Genomic DNA, 23,472 nt, shown 5'->3' with positions numbered 1-23,472 from the left:
AGCTTGCTAAATTTTCAGTTATAATAATATAGATAGATATACTGTCCAAAAGAAAGACAAATATGTTTAGACACTTTCTTATGTAGAAATGTTAGGCCTAGTGTCATTGCAAATGCTACTTGATGTGATATTTTGCATCTAATGCTATGACATTTATTCAGTTTTAAACACTTCAGTGTCAGAAAGTGTCCAAACACATTTTATGAACAGTGTAGAAAGAATAGCATTGATAAGTTTAGACATTTCACTTCAGTTTCTATGCTGACAATCATGATTATCATTATCAAGAATTTATTTGACTTCTATACTATTGTGGCCGTAGACTAATAGTCAGTAGACTATTATAGGGCTGCAACAATAAGAACCACTTACAATTGATGTGTGACACATAGTTTTTTTATTATTATTATTGACCATTTAAACAAATACTTCATTCTGTTTGATTGCAAAAATCACTCAACATTTTGAATAGTGGAGCAGATCCATTCACTATATGGAGAAATCTTTATATAAACTACAGGTCGTTCACGACTATTGCAGACTTTTGGGTCACCAAAGGAAGTGACACCGACTGCAATGTCTTCACAAACCAAAGGACCTCCTCCATCCTCCTGTGAAGAAAAACAGATCAACACATGACTGAAATGATACAGTACTTCTCACGAATGATGGTCTCAATTCGATAATGTTTTACGTACGCTACAGCTTCCTCCATGGCCGTAGACGCACATCATCTCTGAGGCTGAGAATTTGTCTTTCCATTTATTTTTGCATTCTGTGTTATTCATGATCTTCACATCTGCTTCCATGAGACGATAACTCTTTTTCCCTTTAAAACTCAGTCTTCCCCAGCCGGCGACACTGCAGACAGTGTCTTCAGTGTCTTTCTTTGTTTTTATGGAAATCTTCATGACATTCTTGTTTTGTTCGACTTCTTTCTCTAGCTGTAATACAAAAACATTATCATTATTAAAAGACAGTCTAATCATTTAATAAGAATCATTTAAACTACTGTTACCCTCAAAAGCATAATGTCATTCTGCAAAGTGTGAATTGTGAAGTTTGGATGCATGTGGTAGGACTTCACACCAATGCGGACAGACCCTTCATTCTGTCTTAGGTCATGTGCACCAACCACAGCTGTTAGTTTCTCATTTCTGTGTAAGAAAGTCATATTAGTATAATGAACAATACCATCATTATAGAAGTTTTTTAATTATGCTATTATCATTAATTATGATAATATTAATGATAATGATTATGTTTTTTAATTGCAGTTCAGACTAAATTGAAGTCTTACTTCCAGCAATGTGCAGCCGTCAAAACAAATCTATCAGAAATGAGGAATCCACCACAGACATGTCGCCAGTTCTTCTGAAGAGAAACCATGAAAGGTCTGGAATGGGGTTTTGCTTCTGTGCCGTTCACTATACCAACATCCACATGAGCTGAAAGAGAGAGAGTGCTGTCAATCAGCTTATTCAGCAGATACCAATTAATATAATATGCTGTTATATAGTCAGTCTTACCAGTGAAGGTCAGGTGTGGCAGCAGAGAGGCCAGCAGGAGCAGAGAGATGATGGTCATCATGAAGACAATCAGTAGGCTCTTACTGACAAACACTATATAAATATAAAGATGGGTGGAGACATTGAGCTGCCTGTGAGCCTTTTTTTTCTCAGCTTGTGGTGTCAGTAACACTGGCAGTAAGAAGATATTATTTGTGTTACTTCTTTTCATCTGCATCAACTTTTATATGAAGCCGCAACATATAAGATATTTAAAATCTTTTGCATCTTAGCCAGGTCACTTCTGTAAAAGAGATTTTTAATCTCAGAAAGTTTTACCTGGATTAATAAAGGACAAATAAATAAGAGATGCATGTGTGTATGTAGCTTTTGTTGTCAGAATATAAAAATGGCTTTTTGTATTGATTTGTTTAATTTGGAAATTTTCATATTTTCATATTTTGTTATGATCAACCTCATGCTGTTGACTAAGCTCAGTTTGAACCCTAACCCTGAACTACATTATAGGTAAACTATAGGTCAGGAATAGGCCATGTCTAGCAAAAGAGTTTAGCTCCAACTAAACAATAAAAAAAATTAAATAAAAATCTCAATCTTAAGGCAAGTCTAATAGTATTCAGGTACAGAAATTGTATAATCAAACGCAAAATAACACTGCATAGTCTTCACTGTATAAATTAAATCTAATAAATCTGTGTTAAAGCTACAAAAGTGATTTTTCTCTATTTTGTTGTTTGATTAACATGACAGAAAGCAACAGGGACATTAAACTGCTGTTATTGTTATCCTCTTTCTTTGCACTGAAAATTGCTTGCAGTAGCTCTGCTACTAAATTGATCTCTGTACAGCTGTTGCGTGCGGTGTAGATGCGGTGTCTGTATGTGAGCAAAGAAAATGATCAGTATAGGCCTACTAAACATCGCACGTCCTGTGATGTGATTATTGCGGACGCGCACATTGCGATATCGATGCTGAAACGAAATATATCGTGCAGCCCTAGTTGGAGCGAAATTCTGCAATTCAGTGGGTTGTGAATCATGTATTATACCTACATATTTATACTCATTTGCAGACTTTGAAAAAAACATGCATACAGTTTTACTAACATTAACATGTAAACATGAATTTAACCAATTAGTAATTTTAACCATTAATGCTGAAAATGTTTCTGCAGCTTGCATTTTACTTTTAGCATGCAAGTATATAACTATCATCAGCATACATCTGACAGTGCACAAACATCAGGCAGGCCATTAATATACAAACGGAATAACAAAGGACCCAGTATTGAACCTTGAGGTACACCAACTGAATTAGTAACTAATTGTGAAGTATGGCCAACCTGAACACACTGTTGTTTATCAGTTAAATATGATCTTATACTTGGTGTCATAGTTCACCATTGCCCAGATGGTATCCCAGGTAACTGGCCTCTTGCCTAGCCCACTCACACTTCACCACATTAAAGGACAGGCCCGCTGGTTTGATCTTCTCCAGAGTCTGTCTTAGGTGTCCCAGGTGGTCTCCCCAGGTGTTGCTGTAGATTACTACATCGTCCAAGTATGCCACAGACCACACTTCACAGCCCTGGAAAACTCGATCCATGAGTCAATGAAAGGTAGCAGGTGCCCTGTGCAGCCCAAAGGGCAGGACCATAAACTGAACAGTCCTGAATGCAGTGTAGGGTTTGGGGTTCAGATCAAGGGGCACTTGCTAGTACCCCTTACACAGGTCCAAGGTGGTGATGTACTGGGCCCATCCTATCCGCTCCAGAAGATCGTCGGTTCTCAGCATAGGGTAGGCATCAAACTTTGACTGGGCATTAAGCTTGCGGAAGTCGACACAGACATGTAAAGATCAAACCTTTTTCGGGATGATAACGAGGGTGCTCACTCCATTCACAGTTGGAGACTTCTATTGCTACCTAGTGTGCATATGTTTTGTTCTAGGCCCGATGTCCTGCCCATGTAACTGTGTGTACAATGTGCAACATTAGGGGGCAATAAGACATGGGTTCAACCAAACATAAGACATCAGCTGTTTGCACATATAGCACATTGTTTTGCACAACATACTGTTCTTCGCACACATTAGACCCACTTTTACAGTCAGCTTTAGTGAACAAAGGTTTCAAGGTTGCATCTTTCCATTGCAGTTCACCAGTGTTTTCTGGGACCTGCCAGCCATTAACATCAAGACCCTCCATGTAAGGTTTAGGGACTGGAGTAACCATGTACTTTGTCAAACGCTTTTATCAGCGTGTCTTTCTAGGGCCTTTGGTCCCTCCCTGCAACAGACTTTTGTCATAGTCTGGCAGAGGTTGCAGAGCTGCCTTAGTTTGGGCTCTTGTCACAGCAGGAAATTATATTTTAGTATCATCAGCAGTCATATTAACATCAGTTTCAACGTTCACGTTAACATCAGGATCAGTATTTACATTAATATTAACCAGAATACTTAGTCAAGTCAAATCACCTTTTTAATATAGCGCTTTATACAATACAGATTGTGTCAAAGCAGCTTTACAGTGTCAAACAGTAAAATAGTTTGTCAATATAGGACAATAACAAACAGTCGATTTTTTGTTTTGTTTTGTTTTTCATTGTTCATTCAGTAATGTCATAATCCAGTTCAAATCTATTCCAATAGCATCAGTGCAGTCAGACAATACTGTCAGAAATTAAGCATCCCTCACTAAGCCCTCGCTCTGGCTTGCTCAGTTGGGGACACTTAATTTCTAGCAATTATCGTCGATTTGGTTGCACAGATACTATTTAAACTAAACTGAGCTAGACAATGACATCTCTGAATTCAATAATGAAATGCCTTTAACTGAAAATTGAGAAAATTTAGTGTTTAATCTTATCATTATACATTACTGACACTCTATTCTCCAATTTGATACTGTTAAGTACTTTGAAACAATCTGTATTTTTAAAAGCGCTATATAAATAAAGATGACTTAACTTGACTAAGCAAGTCAAAGGTGAAAGTGGCAAGGAATCAAAACTCCATTGGTGACAGAAATGGAGAACAGGCATGCACAGGCATGCCCTTTCCTAAAATCATATCAGTGGGTAAGTTGTCAACTACTGCCACATTTAGCAGGTACAGCTATTCCTGCACAGCAACCAACACTTCTGCTCAAGGATACCTCTTTACATACCCATGTACACATTGTACTGCAGTGGAAGTAGCATATTTAACATTTTAGACATGGTAAGATTTGATTAGAGATGTTGAACTACCCAAGTCCAGTAAAGCTTTCAAAGATTGTCCATTCACAGTAATGTCCAAAACCATTTGACTGGTTTGCTCCTCCCAATCAAAGTCAGTGACACTGTCCTCTTCTCTAGGGGCATAGCAAAATCCAGTCAGCTTGGACTTTCTTACTGGGCAAATAATTTTCTGACTAGAAACAGCTTTGAGCCCTTATGAACCCAACCTCTTGCGGTTGGCAACTCAGTTCAGACCCACTCCCACCAGTATGTTGGGTGTAACTTGCTTTACTTGCTTTTTGGGGACACTTAATTTCTAGCGATTATTGTCGATTTGATTGCACATATACTATTTAAACTAAACTAAACTGAGCTAAACAATGACATCTCTGAATTCAATAATGAAATGCCTTTAACTGAAAATTAAGTGTTTAATCTTTATACATTACTGACACTCTATCCTCCAATTTGATACTGTTAAGTGCTTTGACACAATCTGTATTGTTAAAAGCGCTATATAAATAAAGGTGACTTGACTTGACTTTACCACTGAGTGGTTGAGATCAAGGAACAGTTTGGTGAGCATTCATGTACTGCTGGGCCAATTTTGCTGCTTCCAGACCTGATGTAGGCTCATGCTCCTCAACCTAGGTATGACTATCATAGGGGAGCACTCAAACTATTCCAAGATAATGAGTTCCCCCAACCTCCTCCTTGGTATGTCTCGGACAGTGCTGGTAGAGATTACACAGACAATGAAATGTTTCTGTTGGAGACTCCCCGTCTGGTACTGTTGCTGCCCGGAACCATTGGCGGTAAGTCTCTGGCGAAGTGTTGAATTTCTGCATCTTTTCTGCATCTGCATCTTTTAGGTTGTTGCTTGCTCTTTATCCATGGCGAGGTATGTCTCCAGCACTTGGCCAGTCAACAGTGGAACCAGCCAACAGCTCCATTCCTCTCTTGGCTATTACCAGGTCCTGGCCAGCCACTTGAACCACTGAAGGTAGTTCTCAATATTGATTCCCTGCTGTAGAACTGGCATCGGCATCTCTGTTTGATGTGTCAGCAATCACTGTGGACATTCTTGGTGGCGCTTTGATTTTGGACTAAGCACTTATGTAAATAATCTCACTACTGGATTTATTTTAATGCTTTGCACTGACATGCTTCTACGGGCTGAGCCATCAGTTATTTTATTTTTTTTTTAACCATGGAAGCCCGTTTCTGCCACTGAATAAAAAAAAGAAAAGAAAAGTAATTGCGACTTTTTATCTTACAATTCTGACTTTTTTTTCTCAGAATTGCATGATATAAACCTGCAATTGCGAGTTATAAAGTCATAATTGTGAGATATAAAGTCGCAGTTCTGAGAAATAGTCAGAATTGCGTGATATAAACTTGCAATTGCAAGACATAAAGTCGTAATTCTAAAAAATAAAGTCAGAACTGCGAGATATAAACTCACAATTCTGAGAATATATCAGTCTTTTTCCCCCATAAAACTGGACTTTATAACTCGCAATTGCGAGTTTATATTTCACAATTCTCACAAAGAGAAAAAAAGTCAGAATTGCGAGATATAAACTCGCAATTGCGAGAAAAAAAGTCAGAATTGCGAGTTTATATCTTGCAATTCTGACTTTATAACTCACAATTTCTAGTTAATTCCTCACAATTCTGACTTTATAACTCGCAATTCTGACTTTTTTTCATAGAATTGTGAGATTAAATGTCACAATAACCTTTTTTAATTTTTTATTCAGTGGCGGAAACGGGCTTCCATATATAACAGAGTATTTCTGTTCCAAATACACTCTTTCAGTGTTTGTTTTTTCTCTGCATTTCAGTGACAAATGTTATAAACCATTAAAAAAATAAAATTAAAGTCAATACAGTTTTTGTTCCTGTTTTATTTATGTCAATGTCACAGCTTGCAGACATGCTCGTGACTCTTTAGCTATGCCCACAGCCCTACAGGACCTCGGCTGTTTTTGAAGAGAAGAGTAAAGCTGTGTCTGTTTTTTTATAAATCTGTACATCTATATCGATAAAACTAAAGACTCTTTGAAGATATGAAGGCTGCAACATTACTCTATAGGTACTCAAGATTAACATGAGATTGGCAGAAGCAGTGTGTGTTATGTCCCCTTTAATGTCTGGATGCTTGTGGTAGGACTTCATATTAATGCAGACAGACCCTTCATTTTTTAATTCATTTCCACCAACAGCTGTTAAGGCTGCATTTACACTGCAGGCTTTGATGACCATTTCCAATTTTGAAACTATATCCGATTTTTTTTCCGATTTGGCGACGTGCTTACATTTCTTTTAAAAGTGACCTATATCCGATGTGTGCATTTGTGACCTCCTGTAGAGAATCCATGCGTTTTTGTAAGAAAAATATCCGTATTTCAAACGTAATAAACACTTTTTTTCCCACTTCCACTGACTGTCGTACGCAGAAGGCGTTCCGGCGGATGATGTAGGATGTCAGCATTGCATGATTAGTGACGAATGCAGAGAGAGAACAAAACAAAATTCCAGTCACGAATTAGAAGCACAAAATGTAAAGAAAAATGTAGGAGGATTTTGATATAAGCCAAGAGGAGACAGGTTTTCCTTTGTTAAAGTACGGAAACTTTGCTTCCTTTGCTCCTGTAAACAAACTCAAGAGACTAGCATATCTCAGAGGCGCGCGCATGCACGACACATACGTCCTATGTCATCCACTGGAACAGCATTTCTTACAAAAACGCATGGATTCGCTACAGGAGGCCTTTATTCACCCCACCCCCCACCCAGAGCTGTGTGAGGCACGTTTTATTACGGATGCACGCACTTTATTTCACGTCTAAAAGCAAAAGCACCCGCTTACCCCCACTTATTGTAACGCTTGGAGGGGGCAGGACAATTTTTAATATAACTCTGAATGGATTCATCTAAAAGAAGAAAGTCATATACATCTAGGATGCCTGGAGGGTGAATATATCACAGGCTAATTTTAATTTTTGGGTGAACTAACCCTTTCATGATCACAGACGTGAGAGCAACATGTCTGTAGCCATTAGGTCTGGTGTTTTTTTTTTTATTGGGGTGGACCGGAATAATAGTAGACTGTAATAGTAGACTGTTTAAAGCAGAGTGGAACTTCTCTTGTAGATCTCTTGTAAATCTTTGTGAAGATGGGGGCCAGTTTTTCAGCACAGACTTTTAAACTGGCAGGTGATCACCATCTGGGCCTGGAGTTTGCTTGGTCTTCTGTTTCTCTTCATATAAAAAAAAATAAAATAAGGCTTTGCCTGTACTCTTCCCATTTAAAATTAGAATCAACCACTGTATTTTAATCATGATCCAAACAAAGATTCTGCATACACCCAGCATTGATTCAAAAACTGGTTACCGCTGTAAACAAAGCAGCGTTACTACTTTAATATGCATCCTATACAGAAGAAAGATGAAAAGAAAATACCATCTAATCTTTTTTAAAGAAAATATTTTATACATCCATTAAAATTCTTCTTACCCATGAAGCTGTTGTGACTGTTTGTCTGTTAATGTTTATCAATGTTCCATAATGATAAAAAATTAAGTAATAATAATAATTATAATAATAATAAAATAGCCACCCTGTTACGCATTGCTGTGCCTTTTAGAATTTTATTTTTATTTTTTTTATCTTGTGCTGGCCAGTATTTGACTAACTTGTACTAACACCAATTTGCTCACATGCCGCATCATGCAAAAAGAAAGGTTTATATTAATGAAAGCCACTGTTAATGTGTTATTCATAATATAATACATTATAATATTATAATACCTATAATACATTTATTCTCTGAGAACAGATGTGCCACAAACTGTTATTTTTATTTTATTTTATTTTATTTATTTATTTGGAAATTATTAATGATTTATACATATATTTAATGTATGTTTGTTCAAAATAATAAATTAATGAGAAGGGATTGCCCATTTTCCACACAATGTAAAAATAAATAATTCACAAAATTCTGCTTTTTTCTGTTTTAAGAAATACATTCCTTTACAATATAGGTCATGTGTCTGTACATAAATTACATTAAATTGCTCTGCAGTAACAACAGAACAAGACAGATATAAAACCTTGCAGTGTGGAGAAGCATAATGGTTGCTGGACAGATTCACTTTGGTATAAATGGCTTAAAGCCTATGTTTGAAAGCAACGTGCAATGACTTAAAGGTGCTGTGAGAAATAATTTACTCCATTGCCTTTTTAAAAAAAAAATAAACTGAGATACCAGTTTGTTTGTTTGTTTTCGTTTTTGTTGTTGTTGTTTTTTTGTTTGTTTTTTAATCAAGACATATTTTACCAACATAATATTAGGAATAATGCAACAAAAGTCAGTAATTGTCCTTCTTTTACCAGGGTTTCAGTTACTACAAACTATTTTTGGTTTGCAAGTTTTCACAAATTCCTTTCCTCTAGTAGCGAGTTTAAGAAATTACAGCAGTTGATTATTAGACCTGATTTTATTTTATTATTTTGTTTTGTTTCACCAGACTGAACAATTATTTACCCACAGTTTTTAGAATTTTTCCCCATCATTTAAGTAGATATGAGCCATACATGCATGACTATAAATTAAAGAGCATCATCAAGATGGCAACCAAGTGAACTAATGTGGAATGACTTTGGACTTTTTGGACATTTTTATATATGATTGTGACAATGAGGACACTTCTACTGATTGATTGCCATGTGACTCTTTTATTGAAAGATTTACAGAAGAATTCAAGAGAGAAAAAAAAATCTTCCTTCATTTTTTCATTAATTCACTTAATATTTCTAATAATTTGGTGAATCCATGGAAGATATGCTGAAATCTTAGTGTAGACATTAGGATGCTCAGCTGAATTGCAGCTTTTACGGTACGCAAAAGATGTGACACCAACTGCAGTGTCTCCACAAACCAAAGGACCTCCTGAATCTCCCTGATAAGAAACAAAGATCAGCACATCACTAATGAAACCAGTTCATACGTTACCATATAGTCTGTAAATGTTTTTGTACATACTATGCAGGATCCTCCATCACCATGTGCACAGATCATCTGCGAGGCCAAGTACTTGGATCCCCATTTATGTTGACATTCTACATGGTTTATTGTAGTCGTGTTTGCTTCCATAAGATACCTACTCAATGGGCCCTTAGTCTTCCATTGTCCCCAGCCCGCAACACTACAGAGAATATCTCCATCAACATCTCCTTCCTTTGGTAATGATATCCATGTAACATTGTTGTCTAGTTTGATCTTTTCCTGTAGCTGTAATTCAACAACACAACCATTATTAAGAGATTTAATAATCTTTTATAAGACTGAACTGCAGTTGATTATACTGCTGTTTTTGAGATTATTACAGAAGCCCTGAAGGCCAATGTTTATTTTTTATTATTATTTACAATTGCTTTATAAAAAAGATATTTGAATAGAAATTCAAACATAGTTATGTCAGGTTTATGCCACTGTTTCCTGATCAGATATTATTTTGAACAACTAAATGTTTTACAGGTTTTTACCCTCAAAAGCATGATATCATTCTGAAGTGAACAGGATGTAAAGTGTGGATGTGGGATGTAGGACTTCACTTCAATGCGGTATGAATTCTTACTGTTCCTTAAGTCATGAGCACCAACCACAACCGTCAGAATATTTGGATATCTGTAGAGAAGTGTGCATTTATGTAATCCAATACATTGTCTTGTTGCACTGCAGTCCTTTTGTCAGTTTTAACTCAACATTGATTATACAAAACAAAAGCCTCTGTAGATTATACAAAACTCTTACCCTTTCCAGCAATGTGCAGCAGTCATAACAAACTCATCAGAGATGAGGAATCCACCACAGATGTGTTGCCCAAAAATCTGAAGAGAAACCATGTAAGGTCTGGAGTGGGGTTTTGCTTTTGTGCCGTTCACTATACCCACATTCACACGAGCTGAGAGAGATATTAGTCAGCTTATTCAGTACATACCAGTTAATATAGCTAATATGCTGTTATATAATCAGTCTCACCAGTGAATGTCAGGTGTGGCAGCAGAGAGGCCAGCAGGAGCAGAGAGATGATGGTCATCATGAAGACAGTCAATGAGCTCTTGCTGGCAAAACACTATATATAATTATAAGGATGGGTTGAGACACTGAGCTGCCTGCAAGCCTTTTTTTTTCTCAGCTTGCGGTGTCAGTGACACTTCTTGTCATGTGCATCAACTTTTATGTGAAACCACAACATACAAGATATAAGATATGCATGTGTGCACGTAGCTCTGGATGTCAGAATCAGCTGAACCCAAAATATTCCTTTAAGTATAGATCATATGTCTAATGTGATTTTTGTGAAGTTTTAATGATCTGTAAAGTTCTACAAAATGTAAATACACCATTATTTATGTTTTACTCAGTAGGCCTACATTTTTATTTGTGTTATAACTATCTCTTAATTGATAATAGTTTGTGTTGCAAAATCAGAGCAGTTTCATAACATTCATAACATGGGTGTGGTACAACATTACAGTCAAAATACTGGAACTGCAGATGAACTGATGACCACAACTGTCCTCTAAACAGGGGTCAAATTCATGAAAATCTTAAGAAAGTAGTTAATGAGACTCACAGTTTGTCAACAAGCCTGAAGTGGCCTACATGTAAAATAGCAAAAATAGCCCAAATGTATACAATCACATGCGGGCCTCTGTAGGCAAAGGTGCGCTGTTCATGGCAATGTGTAATCTGAATGTGACCCTAAAGTGTTGCTAGTTGTTTGCTAGGAAATTCTGGATGGTTGCTAGGCTTTTGCTATGCAGTTGCTGGGGTGTTCCTAGACTATTGATAGTGTTCTGGGTGATTACAGACATTCTCATCTCTGGTAATAACAGAATGTCTTCTTTAATGATACAAGCTCAGAAACATTTATAACCTCTTGAAGTTTTTTATATTGTGTATTGACTTGGTGCCATGATGGATATTGAAATGTTGTTATTTATTTTTCATTTTAAACACTATAGATGATTACTTAATGGTAATGGAATATTTGTGAACACAACTGTGCCCGTCAGACAATAAATCCCCAAAAACTATGCATGCTTGCTTTGGTGTTGCCACCCCTCACAGACCCCATGCCACCCCTTTGCCACCCTAAAAATTATTTTCTAGATCTGCCTCTGGATGTAAAGCGAAGGTCGCTCACCCTTCCAAGTCTTGCAGGACGACTTCTGCCCTTGCTGGACGAGCTTATTCCTCCATGGGGCAGGCCGCCTCAGCGCTTCACTCCACGTCTGTGCTCCAGGTCTTTCAGGCCAAACTCCTCCAGACCATGGATAAGTCAGGACCTGATGCCGTGGCTTTCAGGGAGCTGCGCTGCGCTACAGACCTGGCTTTAAGGGCTAACAAGGCCACTGCACAAGCCATAAGGAGGTCAATGGCCAATCTAGTGATGCTGGAGAACCACTTATCGCTAAACCTCACCGAGATTAAGGAGGCTGACAAGGTCCCCTTCCTCGACTCCTCGGTCTCCCCTTCAGGGCTGTTCGGACCTGCCGTCGAGGGCTTTACAGAGCAATTTACCGTGGTTCAGAAGTCGTCCCAGGCCATGCGACACTTCCTGCTCCAGCTCTGCAGTGGCCTCCAGTTGCCTCAAGCCTGCTCCAGTGCAGCAGCTAAAACTGCGCCGTCGCCCGCTCAGCCTGCTCAGCCTGCTCAAAAGCCTGAGCCTCGACAGCACTCCTGCTCAGCCAGGCGCTATCCATTTCCAAAGCATCAAGGACCCCGGCCTAAGCTGACCTTGGACCCTGCACCCCTGGCATCGTCCTGATCCGCTGGAAAGGAAGAGGAGGGGGCAAAGTCTCACAAGCTCCGGACCACCCCCAAAACGCCCTCTGTTGTGCCTTCAAGAACCCCGTTCGGTTCCGGGTGCCAACGGCAGTATGTTTGTTCCCGAAAATGTTGTGAATCAAGGGCCCATTCCAAAATCGCCCTCACACGCAGCCACTGTTATAGGGAGAAAAATAAAAAAACAAACATTTTCAAAAAGAGAGCAAATTTCCTCTTCCAGTTCATGAGTGTTGAGTCCCCGCACGGCGTCTCGCTGCCCGAACTAATCCAACCCCTTGCCACACGGGCCAAGGCCTGGTGGGCCATCCTCGGAGTGTCTCATTGGGTTCTGGGGATTATAAACGAAGTTATTCACATCAATTTGCTCGAGGATCCCCGCGGTTCACTGGTGTGGTCTCTACCTCAGTGCTGAGCAAGAACGTTCACGTTCTGCCAGCCGAGGTAAAGAATTTGCTGGCAAAAGGAGCTGTAGAGACAGTTCCGCCAGCTCGGAGCGAGTCAGGGTTCTACAGCCGTTACTTCCTCATCCCCAAAAAGGGTGGCGGCCTTTGGCCCATCCTCGATCTCAGACGTCTGAACCGTGCCCTCATGAAACTGTCGTTCAGAATGACTACACTTTTCAATTCAATTCAAGTTTATTTGTATAGCGCTTTTTACGATACAATCGTTGTAAAGCAGCTTTACAGGAAATTAAGTTTCTACTATATATATGCATACACATACGCACACATGCACATATATATGCATACATATAACACATACACACAGAAGAAACCCAATATATTTAAGTTATGACAGACTTAACTTGGTTGTAAAATACATCTATGATGCTAACATACACCCATTTCTAATGGATGAAGCCTCGGCCTGGAAGAGAGATCGTCAGGTGGTCCCCAACCTTCTCTGGGTGTTTCGACCCTTAACCACAACACCCTCCAGTTGGCGGGTCAGCAGTGACTGGCCAGGTCACTGCCCCTCTCCTCCAGGCTTCCAGCTTATGCCCTCTCTCTTGTGCCAGAGCCAGCAGGAGGCTCTCTCTGACGCTTCTCCCAGCCTCCGAACAGCTGCTTTCCTCAAGTGGCCTCTCAATCCAACCTTTGTCAATAGATTCCACGCAGATTGAGCTGGGAATCCTCGACATCCAACTTCCACCGTCATCAGCCATGTTGTCCACCCCTTTTCCCGGCAGTCTTGGACAAGTTGCTGGTATTTGCCTTTTTTCCTTTCTGCAGCTTCCTCACAGCCCTCCTCCCACGGTACCGTCAACTCCACCAGGATGATCTTCTTTCCCTCTGGAGACCACATAATGATGTCGGGCCTTAGAGTTGTAGACAGTACCGTCTCGGGGAAGTGGAGTTTCCTCCCGAGGTCAACCTCCATTTCCCATCCCTAGGCTGACTGTAGGAGATTCTGCCTGACTTGGCTATGGACGACAGGTCTTTGGCCCTCTTTCACAAAGGCGATGGAGCTCAGCAGTGGTCTTGCTTTGGCTGGTTGTTTCTTCCTCCTTTCCTGCTCCAGAATATCTGCGAGCACTGCCAACACCTTATCATGGCGCCACCTGTATCTCCCCTGTGTCAATGCGGTAATTATGTGTTGTCTGAGGGTTGGCATCCTCCGTGGTCCTCTGAGGTGTTGCCATCATCTCTTCTCAGGTGTTTGGTCATCTCGGATCTTTTTAAGGGTTGGATCCAGACTGACTCTTCAGTAATTCCTAGTTACCACGGGATGTTAATCCCATGGCAGAATCAGAGAAACAGATAGAGACATAATTAGCGTAGCTGCTGTTCTATTCAAGCAAAAATTATTTGTTCAACCCAATCTAAAGATTTATAATGTACATTTAATGCAGTACAAGATTATAAGATGCATTATGTGAATGCTTGGCTAAAGAGATGTGTCTTTAATCTAGATTTAAACAGAGAGAGTGTGTCTGAACCCCGAACGTTATCAGGAAGGCTATTCCAGAGTTTGGGTGCCAAATGTGAAAAAGTTCTACCTCCTTTAGTGGACTTTGCTATCCTAGGTACTACCAAAAGTCCAGAATTTTGCGACCTTAGGGAGCGGGTTGGATTGTAGCGTGGTAGAAGACTAGTTAGGTACGCAGGAGATAAACCATTTAGTGCCTTATAGGCAAGTAATAATATTTTGTAATTGATCCAGAACTTAATAGGTAGTCAGTGCAGAGACTGTAAAATTGGGGTAATATGATCACATTTTCTTGACCTGGTAAGGACTCTAGCCGCTGCATTTTGGACTATCTGTAGCTTGTTTATTGAAGATGCAGGACAACCAGCTAGCAGTGCATTACAATAGTCCAGTCTAGAGGTCATGAATGCATGAACTAGCTTTTCTGCATCTGAAACAGGTAGCATGTTTCGAAGCTTGGCAATGTTTCTAAGATGGAAGAATACTGTTTTTGTAACATGGGAAATATGATTTTCAAAGGACAAGTTGCTGTCTAATATAACACCCAGATTTTTGACTTTAGAGGACGTAACAGTAAATCCGTCTAGTTGCAAATTGTAATCCAAGAGATTCTGAGTACTGTTTTTTGGACCAATAAGTAATATCTCGGTCTTATCCGAATTTAATAGGAGGAAATTATTGGTCATCCAATCTTTTACATTTTTAACACAATCTATTAGCTTAGATAGTTCAGAAGTTCCATCTGGTCTTGTTGAGATATATAGTTGAGTATCATCAGCATAACAATGAAAACTAATCCCGTATTTTCTAATAATATCACCAAGGGGCAACATGTATATTGCAAATAGCAGAAGACCTAGATCCTTGTGGTACTCCATACTTTACTGGTGATAGTTGAGATGACTCCCCGTTTAAAAAAACTAAGTGGTAGCGATCGGATAGGTAGGATCTAAACCATCTTAAAGCCTGCCCTTGAATACCCGTGTAGTTTTGTAATCGATCTATGAGTATGTCATGGTCTATAGTGTCGAACGCAGCACTAAGATCAAGTAAAACTAGCAATGAGGTGCAGCCTTGGTCTGACGCAAGAAGCAAGTCATTTGTAATTTTAACAAGTGCAGTTTCTGTGCTATGGTGAGGCCTGAAACCTGACTGAAATTCTTCATAGAGATCATTTTTTTGCAAGAAGCAGCACAATTGAGCAGACACAACTTTTTCTAAAATTTTAGACATAAACGGCAGATTTGAAATGGGTCTGCAATTTGCCAGTTCACTAGAATCTAGTTGTGGTTTCTTAATAAGAGGCTTAATAACCGCCAGCTTGAATGGTTTTGGGACGTGACCTAAAGATAACGATGAGTTAATAATATTGAGAAGCGGTTCTTCTGCTACAGGTAACAACTCTTTCAGTAGTTTAGTGGGTACAGGATCTAATAAACATGTTGTTGGCTTAGATGCAGTGATAAGTTTATTTAGTTCTTCCTGTCCTATAGTTGAAAAGTACTGCAGTTTTTCTTTGGGAGCGGTGAATAAAACTGAAGTACTAGACGGTGCAGAACCTACATTTGTTATTGTATTGCTAATGTTATCTATTTTATCAGTGAAGAAATTCATAAAGTCATTACTATTGTGGGATTACAAATTTATTTAAATGTTTAATTTAGATTCCAATGTAATAATATACAAACTGAAGAAGTTATATACATTGTATTTAGCATTTATGGTGAAGATGGTGACATCAGATGAATGACTGTGATATACAAAGTTTGTAGCAAGAGGTTGTCAGTTCCTGTTCTCTTATTGTAAGTGAAATGAGCCAGACAACGGAGACTCTTGCCTTTTGTTTGTAATTGCTCTTGATGCCCCTGCCCCAATCTTTGGGCAGTTAGGCTGATTAGATTAGGAGTGGTTAAATGGGCCAGGATGCTATACCTGAATACTTCATTTGCATGCTTTGTTTAAGGTCGTCACCCGGTGCTTTGTTTCCATTCCTAAGCACTGCCCCCTAAATGTATATACACCACAATGTATCACTGCTTTTAGTTAGACTTGGATGACTACAGCGATGCGCAGCGAGTTCTCAATAAAGAGTAACTTCTGGATGAAAGATATCCCAACGTCTCCTGGTCTCTGCTTCGTAGAAGATAAAAGTTCACAACAGATGGTGCCGTGACCCGGATAGAGTTCCAGCTTCCTCACCTGAATCCAGATTGAAAACTTCAAGCTCAAACAAAGATCTGCTTCCAGACTGCATCTTTTGGAATCCAGCGAAAACTTCAAGCTGAACAAAGATTTCCAGACTGAATTTTTCTTTCAACCAAGGTTGTGGTGAGTGCTGTCTCTAATCCAAAAGAACCTTTAAGACCAGTACAAATTTGTTATCCTCTGCGCCGTCAGAGAAGAGTTAACAGACAGCTGTAGGGTTTGGTTAGCTAAGTTATCCTCTAAAAATGTCCTTTTAGAGATGAAGGTTATCCTCTGTCCAGGCAGGGAAGATTAGCATCACGTGCTAATAGTGTGTTATCCTCTGTTTTCAGGCAGGGAAGTTTAGCATCACGTGCTAAAATTGGTTATCCTCTGTTTTCAGGCAGGGAAGATTAGCATCACGTGCTAATATTGTGTTACCCTCTGTTTTCAGGCAGGGAAGTTTAGCATCACGTGCTAAAATTGGTTATCCTCTGTGTAGGCAGGGAAGATTGGCATTTACGTGCTAGTTAAAATTTGGTTTATCCTCTTTTCACAGAGAAGGTTAGCAGTTCATGCTAATAATTTTGGTTTTATCCTCTGTTCTTGTAGGCAGGGAAGTTAAGTGTGAAGTGTTGGTAATTTGGAAAGTAACAATAGTTGATCTGTGTTAACAAGCGTACCCTCTATTGATCAGAGAAGTTTTAGTGTTTTTTTTTTTATTGTGTACTAACAAAGAAACTCACAAAATGTTTAGAAAGAATGCTAGACTGATCCCTACAACTGAAAAAGGTGGTCTCGCGACTCCATTGTGGTCAGATAGTGAATTCAAAACACTGTTAGGGGAAAAAATGAACCTAATAATCACTGAGAAAGTTAGAAAAGAACTAACGCAGAATTATGAGATCCATCCAGATAAGATTTGGTCTGTAGATGAGTGTAAAAAGGTATTAGGAGCATGTGTTCGCAAGAACAATGTGAAAGGCATTATCTGCTGCCACAGAGAATTTGGTTTAGCACTAGCTACACAACAATCTCAGCGTAACTCAGAGCTAGAGAAACAGAACAATGAGCTTCAAGCTAGAGTATCCTCTTTGACTAAGAAATTGAACCGCAACAAAGCTGCAGCAAAAACTGATGTGGAAGTTAGTCAGCCGGATAACATTTACCCTGATTTACAAGCATTCTTTGAAAGAGATGTAGCTCTCCAATCAGTAATTGATGTGCCTGTAAATTCGGTCAATGTTTGTGGTGCTAGGAGAAGATCTCAAGGAATTGAGGAAACTGACAGTGTTCCTCTCAACTCTTCTGTTGTGCAAATACAAACTGTTGCCAAAACACTAGGACCTAAAGATATAGAGAGACTGTCTCAGAGCTTACCCTCAGCACGCACACATTTTTCTGAATTTAGAAGAGTATTGATCAGTAAAATGCGCCTTTACGACATGTCTTTAACAGAGGTAACGCAGTTGATGTCACAAATTCTAACTGAATCTGAATTCAACAGTTTTGAATCTGCTGTTACTTCTGAACTGCGACATGCAAGTAAAGGTGATTTAAGAGAAGGTATTTTGAAAATCCTAAAGAATATCTTAGGACCCAAAATAGATTGGTCTAGAATTACTACCTGTGTGCAAAAGAAAGAAGAAACTGTGAGTGAATATACTGAGAGATTTTGTCAGTCAGCTGTAATTTACAGTGGAATTGTTGATGACCCTGAAAGTGTGCTAGATGACAAGGGACCCCTAGTTCGTATCTGGTCAGATGGCCTTGTAGCCGAATACAGAAAAGCTTTACCATTCTTAGATCTAACTTGGTCTAACAGAACTCTCAGAAGTAACCTAGACAGGTTAGCTACATGGGAAAGAGATGCTGATGTCAAGGCAAAAGTGAGAGTAGCAGCAGCTACGTTTAACACAACAAAACAAGACAATAGATGGTCTAAAAGAGAAGGCAAATGCAACTACTGCGAAAAATTAGGACATTGGGAGAAAGAGTGTAGGAAGAAGTTGCAAGATAGTAAAAGAAATGCTATGCATAATTCTGCTCCTCCTCAGCCTGCCTACAACCCTGAAGTAGTTCCGCCAGTGACCACTGAAAGAGCACAACAAGACCAGGAAAAAAACTAATTGTTGGGGCTGTGAGTAGCTACCTTTCCCCTGTAATCCATCACAATGACAAAATAATTTTTGTGCAAGGTAGCGTAAAGAGAAAGAGATTGATTTTTGCTTGATACAGGTGCAGAGTGTACAGTAATTCCTACAAAATTGGCACAAGTTTTAAACATCCCATACAAGAAAACCAAACTTTGTTTAACTGGCGTAATAGGTGAAGATTCTGTTTTGTATGAAACCCCGCCCATAGAGGTACAATTTGGCCCAAAAACTCTAACTACAAAATTGCTATGTGCTCCATTAAATACAGGTGCAATTTTAGGCATGGATCTTCTGAGACAAGTACATCTAACGTTAGACATGTCCTCAGAATCCGCTAGCATAAAAATTTCCTCAGCACAAGTTTTTACCAATAATGCAATCCCTACTGAGTATGCTTTCTTACAGAATCATCTAATTTGGGCTAAAGACAAGGATGATTGTGGTTTGTTGACAGGTGTAGAACCAGTTAAATTGACGGGAAATCCACCTCCGGTCACCAAACAGTATCCGATTAATAAGGAAGCTATACAGGGAATCAAACCTATTGTAGAAAAGTTGCTGAAGCAAGGAGTGCTAGTTAAAACCAACAGTCCATGTAATTCACCCATATGGCCCATCAAGAAATCAAATGGGACATGGAGACTTACAATAGACTACAGAGTAGCCAATAAACATATTGATAAAATCACCCCTAGTGGCAGATCCATCTACAATTTGTAATGGCTTACCATTAGATTGTAAGATTTTTTCAGTAATTGATATGTCTAATGGATTCTTTTCTGTACCGTTGCACTCTGACAGCCAGTCATGGTTAGCTTTCACAGTTGACTATGAACAATACCAGTGGACACGTTTGCCACAGGGATTTCAGAATTCGCCGACCATATACCATCAGGCTGTCAGACGTGATTTGTGTGACCCAGAATGTCCAGTCAAACAGTCCACTATGATTCAATATGTCGATGATATTTTGCTTGCCTCAACAGACCACGAGGTACATCAAATTGAATTGGCAGCATTGTTGGACTATTTGCATAAAAAAGGACACAAATGCAGCTTTCACAAAGCTCAAATTGCTAAAAAGCAAGTCACATTTCTGGGTCAAACAATTGGTGCAGGAAATAGATCCATTACACAGGATCGAGCGGCTTCAGTCAAAGCCATACCTCCGCCTACTACCATTAAAACACTCCGCTCATTTTTAGGAACAGCAGGTTACTGTAGACCTTGGATTGAAGACTATGCCTCGATTGCTCAGCCTCTCTATGATTTGTTGAAAGGCCATGGTAAAGATTCAGATACTGTTTGTATGGAAGAACTTCATCTCAAAGCTTTTAATGATTTGAAGAGAGCACTATGTCAAGCACCAGCATTAGGAATTGCCCAATCTGAGAGACCCTTTGTGCTTTATGTCCATGAACAATTAGGCTTTATGACTGCATGTCTAATGCAAGATCATGGGGGCAGCTTACGCCCAATTCATTACTATTCTGGTAAACTTGACATAGTCGCTCAAGGTATGGTCCCATGCCTCAGAGCAGTACAGGCAGTTCATCTAGCGCTTCAGGCTTCATCAGGAATGGTGTTATGTCAGAATGTAAATGTAAAATGCCCTCACGCAGTGTCTGCACTAATGAATCAAGCAAAAGTCACTTCTGTCACCTCCTCCCGTTGGGGAAATTGGTTAGCAACTCTCACAGCCCCGAACATTGTTATACAGCGTGCACCAGTCACGAACCCATCCTCATGTATGATGTCTGCAATGACTGAAGTTGTGTTAGAGGGTGAAGGTGAAATGACACATGATTGTGTTACGCTTACATATGCAGCGACAAGTGAAATAGCAGAAACTCCCATAGAGAACGCAGAATTGGAGTTGTTTGTTGATGGTTCAGCTCAAGTTATTGAAGGTAACAGACGAGCAGGATATGCAGTAACTTCCACCACTGAAGTAGTTGCTTCAGGTCGTCTTCCAGATCATTTTTCAGCTCAAGCTGCAGAACTAGTAGCCTTAACAAGAGCATGCACGCTAGCTTCAGGATCAGTTGCAAATATCTACACAGATTCCAGGTATGCTTTTGGGGTAATTCATGATTTTGGTGTCATTTGGCAAACCAGACAATTTCTAACTTCTGCTGGATCCCCCATTAAGCATGCTGGATTAGCGAAAGATTTAATGTTTGCCATGAAACTCCCAAAGAAATTAGCGGTGAAAGTGAAAGCACACCTCACAACTAATACTACGGAAGCTAAAGGTAATGCTCTTGCTGATGTAGCGGCTAAACAGGCTTGTTTATATGCAACTGTACAAGTGTGTTCAGGTAGTACAGCACAGAAGACAATTCTACCTCCTGAATCAATCATTGATCTGTATAAAGATGTTCCTCTATATGAAGCATGGACATGGTTAGACAAAGGAGCCACTGTGGATTCATCCGGCTGCTGGACCAAAGGGGGAAAGTATGTTGCTCCCGAATCACTGTTGCCATATTTGGCTCAACAAATACACAATTTGGGTCACAGTGGTCCAGCAACGATGAATCACAGGCAGGGGAGCAGATAGGATTTTTTAACTGGGGGGGACCAAGCTGTCAGCAAATTATTTAAACTCAATTCATTATTTTGCGTAATTTGGGCTTTAATTAGTGCTCAAGTAGTTACTTTGCGTAATTTGGGCTAATGATTTGCACTAAAAAGCCATTGGGGGATTATTATTTGAAATCATGGATAAACAACAATGAACAAAGGTAAACAAAGGCCTACCTGATCACCACTAGCAATTCATGATCAGACTGTTATTTGACTAGTATGCCAATCACCCACCAAAACTTCATGTCTTCAGCAAAGTATGTTTTATTTAAACATTTGCTTATCTCAGCATACAAAGTCATTATAGGATACTTACATTGTTTGTTTGTTTTTTGAAAAAACGAGGTGATTGTTTTTTGTCTCTTCATTGCCTTTATGTGGCATTTGCAGTCGATTTTTTTTCAGTTCAGAAAATCACCAACTCAGCTCAGTCATAAATTGTATATGATCACTATGGTTACCGCTCATACAGGCACGAGGTCCCGCCTTTGTCGCCTCTGATTCGCTAGAAGGGCTCTCTCCGATTGGCTACACTAACGCGACCCCTAAACCTACCCAATAGGAGGAGACCCTTCTAGCCAATCAGAGGCGAAAAAAGGCGGGACCTTCCCCTACCATCCTGGGAAAAAAAGATTCGCGCCCCGGCGTCACTCAGAGAGAGTGCAAACACTGGTTAATCCTCTGTTTTACCGATTTTTGTCGCCTTTCGTAGGGATAGTGAGGGCGGGGGACGGATCGGGTCACTATGATTTTGGGGGGGTCATGTCCCCCCCGTCCCTAGTGCCATCTGCGCGCCTGATCACAGGTTCTCAAATCAATGGTGGAATCCAAAATTCAGAAACATAGCCACTGAAACAGTCAAGAGATGTGTTACATGTCAGAAAAATAATGATGTACCAGCAACCGCTACACCAGCAGCACATACCCCAGCTCCACCAGGGCCATTTCGTCACCTGCAAGTTGATTACATATCGTTGCCCCCTTGTAAAGGAAAAACTGACGTTTTGGTAGTAATAGACAAATTCTCAAGATGGGTAGAAGCTTATCCAACAGGGCGTGCTACAGCTGCACATACTGCTAAATGTCTTGTTACTGATTTCATTCCCAGATGGGGATTACCAGATTGCATTGACTCAGATCAAGGTACCCACTTCACAGGACAGGTAGTCAAGGAAGTGTCTAGAATGTTGAAGATTAAGTGGAACCTTCACTGTCCCTATAGGCCACAAGCATCAGGACAGGTTGAACGATCAAACAGAACAATCAAAACCAGGCTAAGCAAAATGCATCAGGAAGGAGTATAATGGGTTGAAGCACTGCCCGCAGTACTGTGTAGTATGAGAGCGTCACCTAACAGATCAGTAGGACTGAGCCCTCATGAGATTATTACTGGGCGTCCTATGCAGATGCCAGGTGTGATTGATCTTAGAAATGCTGATGTTCAATTGTTTCAGATGCCCTGATCGCTTACTGTGAAAACCTCACAAAGGCAGTACAGAGTGCCAGAGAGAGAGTTGAGTCGTGTTGGCAGACTCCACCAGAAGGTGGACACACTATCATACCAGGTCAATGGGTCATGATAAAATCGTTCAGAAACAAGCCATTAGAGCCTAAGTGGTACGGACCACATCAAGTGATGTTGATTACAGCAGCTGCAGTATTGTGTCAGGGAAGGAAAACTTGGACTCATGTGTCACACTGTAAAGTTGTTCCTCCACCTATAGGGATAGGATAAGACACATGGACCAGTGAGGAGCCCAGGGAAGAACCAAGGCAATAGGCTTCGGGGGCCAACCCTGCGGTGAAGATCCCCTCATAGGCCTTCCCCATCCACTAGTCCACCCTTACCTCACTGTTCTTTAGGTGTCTCACGAATTAAGAAATAGGGAAAGAAGGAACAACAATAGCAGACTCAGATTGAACAGAGGATACAACCCTAATGTTTGCAGTCTTTAGAACAAATACTGCTCTGTCTTTTTGTTTTCTTTCTTCCTCTGTG

At 39.9% G+C, this 23,472-nt stretch overlaps 2 protein-coding genes across 2 annotated transcripts; both read right to left on the bottom strand.

Moving 5' to 3' along the window:
- Positions 1 to 378: 378 nt before the first annotated feature.
- On the bottom strand, positions 379 to 1,659 carry LOC131530376 (chymotrypsin-C-like). Its single transcript, XM_058760599.1, has 5 exons — positions 1,530 to 1,659; positions 1,301 to 1,448; positions 1,019 to 1,157; positions 699 to 944; positions 379 to 611 (listed from the first exon to the last, which is right to left on the bottom strand). Exons 1-5 carry the CDS (start codon positions 1,588 to 1,590, stop codon positions 453 to 455), a joined length of 753 nt encoding a protein of 250 aa, XP_058616582.1. The 5' UTR covers positions 1,591 to 1,659; the 3' UTR covers positions 379 to 452.
- A 7,815-nt stretch (positions 1,660 to 9,474) lies between these two features.
- Positions 9,475 to 10,952, bottom strand: LOC131530689 (mast cell protease 1A-like). Its single transcript, XM_058761101.1, has 5 exons — positions 10,801 to 10,952; positions 10,573 to 10,723; positions 10,305 to 10,446; positions 9,802 to 10,050; positions 9,475 to 9,718 (listed from the first exon to the last, which is right to left on the bottom strand). The coding sequence occupies exons 1-5, from the start codon at positions 10,859 to 10,861 to the stop codon at positions 9,560 to 9,562; spliced, it is 762 nt and encodes a 253-aa protein (XP_058617084.1). The 5' UTR covers positions 10,862 to 10,952; the 3' UTR covers positions 9,475 to 9,559.
- Positions 10,953 to 23,472: the final 12,520 nt, after the last annotated feature.

This window comes from Onychostoma macrolepis, chromosome 22 (genome assembly GCF_012432095.1).
Source record: "Onychostoma macrolepis isolate SWU-2019 chromosome 22, ASM1243209v1, whole genome shotgun sequence".
Taxonomy (NCBI): domain Eukaryota; kingdom Metazoa; phylum Chordata; class Actinopteri; order Cypriniformes; family Cyprinidae; genus Onychostoma; species Onychostoma macrolepis.
Note: the sequence above shows the minus strand (reverse complement) of the source record. Positions and strands in the feature narration are given on the sequence as shown.

Bases quoted from the DNA above. Each gene is read 5' to 3' on its own strand.
- LOC131530689 (XM_058761101.1), bottom strand. From the start codon at position 10,861: ATGATGACCATCATCTCTCTGCTCCTGCTGGCCTCTCTGCTGCCACAC. The intron at 10,447-10,572 runs GTAAGAGTTTTG...ACTTCTCTACAG, and splicing joins GCTGCACATTGCTGGAAAGG to ATATCCAAATATTCTGACGG. The intron at 10,051-10,304 runs GTAAAAACCTGT...GTTGAATTACAG, and splicing joins ATGATATCATGCTTTTGAGG to CTACAGGAAAAGATCAAACT.
- LOC131530376 (XM_058760599.1), bottom strand. From the start codon at position 1,590: ATGATGACCATCATCTCTCTGCTCCTGCTGGCCTCTCTGCTGCCACAC. The intron at 1,158-1,300 runs GTAAGACTTCAA...TTTCTTACACAG, and splicing joins ACGGCTGCACATTGCTGGAA to AAATGAGAAACTAACAGCTG. The intron at 945-1,018 runs GTAACAGTAGTT...TTTGTATTACAG, and splicing joins ATGACATTATGCTTTTGAGG to CTAGAGAAAGAAGTCGAACA.